The sequence below is a fragment of the Pseudorasbora parva genome, chromosome 18 (genome assembly GCF_024679245.1).
Source record: "Pseudorasbora parva isolate DD20220531a chromosome 18, ASM2467924v1, whole genome shotgun sequence".
In the NCBI taxonomy this organism is placed as follows: domain Eukaryota; kingdom Metazoa; phylum Chordata; class Actinopteri; order Cypriniformes; family Gobionidae; genus Pseudorasbora; species Pseudorasbora parva.
Genome location: NC_090189.1, coordinates 9944279 through 9952811, shown reverse-complemented (window position 1 = coordinate 9952811; position 8533 = coordinate 9944279). Strand labels below are relative to the sequence as shown.

The 8533-nt window shown below is 36.6% G+C and overlaps 1 protein-coding gene across 1 annotated transcript; it reads right to left on the bottom strand.

Annotated features, from left to right (window-relative positions):
• Window positions 1-1080: 1080 nt before the first annotated feature.
• On the bottom strand, window positions 1081-7608 carry psmb7 (proteasome 20S subunit beta 7). The gene is made up of 8 exons (XM_067422867.1): window positions 7452-7608; window positions 6260-6356; window positions 5988-6085; window positions 5748-5888; window positions 4194-4309; window positions 3930-3988; window positions 2740-2891; window positions 1081-1293 (listed from the first exon to the last, which is right to left on the bottom strand). Exons 1-8 carry the CDS (start codon window positions 7511-7513, stop codon window positions 1182-1184), a joined length of 837 nt encoding a protein of 278 aa, XP_067278968.1. The 5' UTR covers window positions 7514-7608; the 3' UTR covers window positions 1081-1181.
• Between the last annotated feature and the right edge of the window lie 925 nt (window positions 7609-8533).

The window sequence follows — 8533 nt, the reverse complement described above, 5'->3', positions numbered from 1 at the left end:
TTCTGAATGCTGAATAAATACGATTTCCATTGATGTATGGTTTGTTAGAATGGGAATATTTGGCTAAGATAAAACTTTGGAAATCTGAGGGTGAAACAAAATCGAAATATTGAGAACATCGCCTTTAAAGTAGGAAATTTACACAATATCTTCATGGAACATGATCTTAATATCCTAATGAATTTTGGTATAAAAGAAAAATCGATAAACGTGGCCCATACAACATAATTTTGGCTATTACCACAAATATACCATGTGACTTATGACTGGTTTTGTGGTCTATAACCATAACACAAAATAAAACATGTTGACCTCTAGCTAATTAAATTGATACATTATTGTGTGGTGTTTTAATAAATCATCCAAATCAAACTTTTACTCAAGCAATACACACTTGTTCGCATTTCAATAACCCCTGACTCCTTTAAGCTCCCGTTATTAGTGCATCTCATCTTTACAACTTAAACACGATTCACAATTTCTGGAGCATGCAGACTGTACACTACTATTCATAGGTTCAGGGTCAGTACATTTAGTTTTTGTTTTTGTTTTTTAAATAAAGCGATACTTTTATTCAGCAAAGTCACATTAAACTGATCAAAAGTGACAATAGACATGCGTTACAAAAAATGTCTTTCTAATAAATGCTGAACTTTCTGTATATTGAATAATGATGAAAAACACTGATGATAATCAGAAATGTTTCTTGAGCAGCAAATCATCATATTAGAATGATTTCTGAAGGATCATGTGACACTGAAGACTGGAGTAATGATGCTGAATATTCAGCTTTGTTTACCGGAATAAATTATATTTTAAAATATATTCAAATAGAAAACAGCTATTTGATAGTGTTATGATATTTTCACAATATTACTGTTTTTACTGTATTTTTTATCAACTAAATGCAGCCTTGGTGAGCAGAAGAGACATCTTTCAAAAGAATTAAAAAACATCTTACCTTAGGCTGCCATGCAAACATGAAAAATAAGGAGTTGTCTAAATAAACGATGTCTCAATAAATTGTCAGGCTTTAAGAAAATACTGATACATCGAGAGCCGCATAAAAAGAACGCATACTTCAACACAACTTCTTTTATTGGAAATAATGAAAAACAACTAAACCACCACATAATATTTGGGGGGAACAAACAGATCAAAGTGTGGTGGACTGCGTCTTCTCAGGAGGTGTCCATGGTGTGCACACTTTCCTCCACCACCTCGAGGTTCAGAGGAGTCACAGTCTTCGTCAGAACCCCGGTCGTTCCGTGCTTGTACTTGTAGCTTCCGGTTCTGTGAGGAGAACAAAACACAAAGAGGATTAAAACAATTTAAGATGATGCAGCTTATGCAGAGAAACAGCCTAAACACACGTCTATAAACAGGACTGAAGCACTGCATGTTTTTCACACGATAAAACTGATCCAAACAAAGGAGTTAGCCGAATGTTAGCCGAAGAAAAAAAAAACTCAACTACTTCAAACTCACACTTGGTTAGTCAAACACGCAGGTTAGAATTACGTCTAGATGTGGATCATTGGTTTTAACACATGGTTACTCACACATGGCGTCCATCAATCCTATCCTCCCTTAAAAGGGAACAGTGAAGCATGAGCCTTTCATTTAGTAAAATCTGATTAGTGTCATGTACACATGTGGCAGCCTTCATTAACTGACTTTTAAAGGAATAGTTGACCAAAAAATCTTCGGAAAACAAATAAAGATCATTTGAATGAAATCAGAGATTTCTGTCCATTGATTGAAAGTCTATTCACCCAAAATGGACTACGGTAGATATAACTTGATATTTTTGGACAACCTGTACAATAAATTACTAAACTGATTATATAATGAAATTAATGGAAATGACATGCCTATTTGACCCCCTCATTTATAGATTTAGATGGCCGTGTGAATTAAAGGGTTAGTTCTGTGAAAATTCTGCCATTAATTCTTCACCCTCATGTCATTCCAAACCCGCAAAACCTGTGTTCATCTTCAAACACAAATTAAGATATTTCTGATGACATCCGAGAGCTCTCTGACCCCTCCATGCAATATACTTACCACTTTCGAGGCCCAGAAAGGAAGAAAAGACATTGTTAAAATAGTCCAACCTTAATATTATGAAGCGACAAGAATACTTTTTTTTGCTCAAAAAACACAAATAACGACTTTATTCAACACTTTTCTCGTCTGTGTCGGTCTCCTACACTGCTGACGGAGTGCAAACAATGCAGCGAGTTCTTTGGCAGAACGGTGGCTCACCATTGGCTAGCTCCTGCGTCAGCCTCACATGCATGCATCTTGGTGCTCACGTGAACAGTGTCGGCCAATGGCAAGCCAGCGTTCTACCGTAGCTCTTCAAAAGAGCTGCACTGTACTACGTCAACATCGTAGGAGACTGACACAGACAAGAAGAGATTGTTGAATAAAGGCATTATTTTGGGGGGTTTTGGACAAAGTATTCTCGTCACTTCATAAAAAACCCTGGAGTCACATGGACTATTTTAACAAAGTCTTTCCTACCTTTCTGGGCCTTGAATTAAATTGCTTTCTGCAATTTCTTGTTCTGAAGATGAAAGAAGGTCTTACGGGTTTAGAATAACATGAGGGTGAGGAATTCATTTGTGGGTGAACTAACCCTTTAATTCCACTGCCTCCATGCCAGCAATTTGCATGCCACCATGCAACAAATGTAAGTTGAATAGGTTTAGATGCGTGATGTTGGACGCTCACCTGACACCCTTCTTGTTGGCCATATCATGAGGTCTCAGGTAGTCCACCTTCCCCTTGGTGATCACACACAGGTCAATGTTGCTTCCTGAGCCCAGGTCATTGAAGATACCGGCTGCTATCGCATCCCGCACCAAAAGCTTGGCCTCTTCCTCCTGATTGAAACAACCACCATCATCATTATCTTTATTACAACAGGACACAGGGTTCCCACGATTTCACCAATTTACATGTGCTTCATGATTATTGCATTCACAAAAAATATACAAATATTACTTCAAATTTCAAACCCAAAATGTATTTATTAATATTTATTTCCATGAATTTTCCATAAGTCTCTGTTATTGCCTGTTTGTCAATGACTTCAGGAACCCTGAATATACACACTATTGTCCAAAATGTTTTATGTTGGTAAGATTTTTGGGGGTTGAGGTATTTGAAAGAAGTCTTCTATACTCCCCAATGCTTGATATATTTAATCAAAATACAGTAAAAACAGTAATATTGTGAAATATTGGTACAATTTAAAATACATTTTCTATTTTAATATATAATAAAATGTAATTGTATTCCCGTGACGCAAAGCTGAAATTTTCAGCATCATTACTCCAGTCTTAAAGGGTTAGTTCACCCAAAAATGAAAATTCTCTTATTAATTGCTTACCCTAATATTGTCTGACACCCGTAAGACCTCCGTTAATCTTCCGAACATGAAGTAATTTTGTTGAAATTCTGATGGCTCAGAAAGGCCTTCATTGACACCAATGTCATGTCCTCTCTCTAGACCCATAAAAGGCACTAAAGACGTCGTTACAAAGCCCATCTCACTACAGTGGCTCTACAATCATTTTATGAAGCAACGAGAATAGTTTTAGTGCCTTTTATGGGTCTTGACAGAGGAAATGACATTTCTTGAGAGAGTCAATGAAAGCCTTTCTGAGCAATCAGATTTCAACAAAAATATTTTCCTTTGTGTTCCGAAGATGAACGGAGGTCTTACATGTGTCGAACGACATTAGGGTAAGTAATTAATGAGAGATTTATTAAACTTTTTTCAAAATTCTTTGATGAATGACAGCATCTATTTTGTAACATTATAAATGTTTTAACTGTCACTTTTGAACTGTATTGAACACCTCAGCGTATGACGTGTATAATAATAAGACATGTAGATGCACACGAGAGAGGGTTACCTCCATGTTGGGCCTGTAGCGATCCTCAAAGACTGCCATTGCTGCCAGAGATCCAGACCCTGATGAGATAAAAACATGGTGATGTTACCACTGAGAAAGAGTGAATCAAGGAGTGACTTCTTCAGTAACAGTTATTCACTGACTGGTGAATGTCAAGTTTTCAAAGAAGTCACAACTTGCAAAGACATATCTTATGACCGATCAAAAGCTTTTCAGAGACACAATATCTCCCCCTTTTGGTGGAAGAGGATTAGTGTAACTCACCCATAGTGACATAGGGCAGTTTGTCTGTTGATCCATGTGGATAGATGCTGTATAAGTGTGGGCCGGTGCAGTCAACACCTCCAAGAACTAACGCAGCACCAATATAACCCTGATACCTATATATGTGAACACATGACAGACTCAGCTACATGGTCATATACACTACAGGTCAAATATATTTAGAAGAATAATTTAAAAAAATGTTTGTGGCTATGTCTCGTGCTCACCAAGGCTGCATTTATTTGATTAGGAAGGGGGGGGGGGGGGGGACGACGACTGTAAAATAGTAATATAATCGCCGTTTTCCATTTGAATATATTTCAGATGTAATTTATTTCTGTGATTTTAAAGCTGAATTTTCAGCATCATTCCTCCAGTCTTCAGTGTCGTATGAGCCTTCAGAAATCATTATAATATTATGATTTCATTTTCAAGAAACCTTTATTATTAGTATTAATGTTGAAAACAATTGTGCTGCACAATTTTCATGTGGGAACTGAAATTTTTTCAAGATTCTTTGATGAACAAAGTTCAAAAGTGCAGAAATAAATTGTAACATTATGAATTACAAATTTTTGAACAATTTAGTGTATCCTTAAAGGGTTAATTCAGAGATTTAGCATACGGCTTTGTATCAGTAGAAACCCGGGAGTATATTCGAATGATCCTGCTTCCCCTGGGACGAGAGATTTATGCATTTTATTTCTGGAAAAAATCCTCAGATGACGCGGTCCGGAGCAAAGTGAGTGTTTCAACTTTTCGAATGAATTCCTATGAAACTTAAGCTTCCAAAGGCATGAACCGAAAATGCGGCAGACTGAACACGTGCTGCGAACGACGGCCGCGGACACGCTTACCTCAGCTCTAGTGATGAATGTAATCTGACTTCTGTTGCGTTTGTGCCGTGACTCTCACTCAACGACTAACTCACATCATATTGAATAGACATGTTCATTTTTTAATTGTAGTGTCTGCTCTCTAACTGAACTGATTTTATGAAAATGAACACAGTGGGAAAAGAAGTGATCCAGTAATCCAGCAGTGGCTTTGAGAGTGGGCTTGTAGGGAAGCAAAGCAAGTGCATTCTGGGAGTTGTTGTCTTTCACCCCCATGAGACAAAAACTACATTTTCGGTCTTCTCAGTCTAGAAGGCACCACATTCAAAAACATTTTCCCATTTCTACTACATTAATGACCCAGTTTAAATACAAAGCTCAATGCTAAATCACTGAAGTAACCCTTTAATTAATAATAAATTAAAAAAACAGCAGCATAGAGGTTTCTGACATTCTAATATGTCAGGATCATGTGACACTGAAGACTGGAGTAATGATGCTGAAAATTTGACTTCATCACAGGAATAAATTACATTTTAAAATATATGAAAATAAAAAAAGATATATTTAAAATTGTAATAATACCTCTCAATATTTCTATTTTAAATAAATGCAGCTTTGGTGAGAAAAAAAAAGACTTCTTTCAAAAACTAAATTCTTAATTATTCCAATCTTTTGGTAGTACAAAACATCACATAGCTCTGCAATGATTCGTTACCTGAAGAGCATCTGTTTGAGCATGCGGTTTGCGGTGGCGACACGCGGGACACGGCTGGTGGACAGAGCGTGGAGCTCCAGATTAGAGGAGATGATCTGTGTGGTCATCTCAGTGTCTGCCGCGGTACCGGCTCCACAACAACTACATGACGAGAGAAAGGACTTCAGGACATGTCATTTGACGTCAGGGATTGTAAATCACAAAGATGTGAGTTGTCTGTAATGATGCGTTTGTACTCACTAGATGTTAGGAGAGATGTAGTGAATTTTAGAGCAGTTCTTATCAGCGACGACCATTCCTTCAGTCGCACGAGTGTCTGCACCTAAAACAACACCATCCTGAGAGAGAGAGAGAGAGAGAGAGAGAGAGAGAGAGAGAGAGAGAGAGAGAGAGAGAGAATAAGAGGGCAGATTTTTGTGAGGCAATCTTTCTTCTAGGTCATTTTTGACATATACGAGCAGTCAAAGCCTTTATTTTTTTACAATTAAACTCATCTACGCTCTTTATCTTACCTTGTACACGATGCCACAAATGGTGGTGCCGGTTTTACGAGCAGCAGGAGAGCTGCTGAAGCCCAGCTTAGTGATGTCTGCCTCCAGAAGGGCATTTCTATAAAAAACACAAACACAGTTTTTCCCCAAACATAATTTTAATTAAATTTTTTAGCACTTTATAACTAAACTCTGTTCCTTTATGAGCTTAGGTAAGATGTTACATTAGCAACACATAACAGCATATAGTTGTATCAGGGCCATAACAGCGCTCGTCACTGTCAATGAGCGAGATGGCCAATCAAATCAAAGAAGGCGGGGCTTAATGTTAGTGCGAATTCCAACAAGACACTTTAGATATCGCAGTGAAAAAGTGCAACGTAAGAGTATCTAACCATTTAATATTTGACAACGGTTTTACTATAAAAGCGTTCAGTGACCAACAGTAATATCAACTGATGCAAACTCCACGCTTACGGCCTTGAATTATGGTTTTGATCCATACTGACAGTATGTCAATAACAACTTCTAAAACCTGTCAGTTCTACTGGCGACTAGTGGACACTTATAGTATAAACTCTTATATCACCATTCCTTCGTAGATAATATAAAAGTATTCACATTTATAAAGAATTAACTAAATTAAATTACTAGTTTAATATGACAGAACGTAAAAGTAACGTTAACATGTAAAAAAAACTATAATCGAAAGCTTCGTCTTTACGGTTAAAAAAAACTCAGTAATACTATTTAGCTTAACGTGTCTATTAATTAGTAATCAAATACAGATCGCAATATGATTAAGTGAATTAAAGAGTTATTTGTTTTTAAAAATGAATACAATTAATGATAAATCAGAGTTCAAAATGTTCCTTTTGTATGAACATAACGTTACACAATAAGCGCGAGGTTGAAGCCCACCAATGAAAACAAAATAAACAATTAACAAAACCACTCTCACCTTAAAAACACACATTTCTAAATGTTGTGCAGAACCTGCGAGTAAGTTCAATGATATTTCATTAAGTAAACCCGTTATTCAAACGAGTTTGAGTAAATTCTCCTGAGTCATTCACACAGGCCGTGACTCAACCGATCGCTAAAATGCCTCTAAAACACACTCAAACTCTTTGTTGCTTCACCGATTCAACAGAATAAAAAATATCCCGTTCCACCAGCTAAACTTCTGTTAATATAGAGAGACAAATCTCACCTCTTGCAGTTTTCGAAACTGAAACCGCCGGGATGATACTGGCACACTGAGACGGTCGCCATGATTCTGCGGTCCCGCTTCCGGGAAGCGCGAGACAAGTTTCCCTTCTGTGTTACACGCTAGAGCTTCCGCCCTCGGCGTCGTTTCTATAGAATAAGCGCCGAGCAGGAGGAACATATACCATGTAACACGTGTTTCTGCGTCATACGCTGAACAAATCGTGTTTCCGGTCACATAGCCACATATCACTGAGATTCAGATTCTAGAAACAGACCCCTAACTCATCATTAAACGTATATTTCGTGTATATATGTTGGAAATAAGGGGAGTTTAGGCATAATGTCACAGTGAATATTTTTCAGGGCAGGTTTACTCATTCGTGAAATTCCAGTCTTGGTTATAATAAACTTCTTGAACATACCCAACGTTATGACCTCACAGTTTTCAGTATTTTTAAATTATTTGACTAAAATTATTATCTAAAATAAATTATTTTAAATTATTAAGGTATATTTATTTGATACACATAGGCTACATAGGCTACAGTTACATACATAATACATATATTTCCAGTATATATTTCCAGATTTTTCACATTCTTTTTACATACATCTTTATGATCTTTTACAAAAGTAATGGCTTTTGGCAATTATTGTTAAAAATGTCTTCTTAAATAAATGTCAAACTGGTTCTCATTTTGACAAGTCTGTAATACACTCAGTCTGTAATACACTTAGTAGTACACACACACACACACACACACACACACACACATATATATATATATATATATATATATAATACTTCATAAAGTAAAGAACAGGATGGAAATAAGCTTTTATTTCATATTAAATACTAATAGGATGTACTCATGGAACGAGGGAAAATGTTCACAAAATAAAAAACATTTTTCTTAATAAATTCAAGATAACAGCTCAAACATGCATTTTAGTCCTTAAAGGGACAGTTCACCAACAAATGAAAATTGTCATCATTTACTTACCCTCAAGTTGTTCCAAACCTGTTTCTATCTTTTGCTTAACACACTAAACACATATGTTCAGTGCTCAGTTTAAATATGG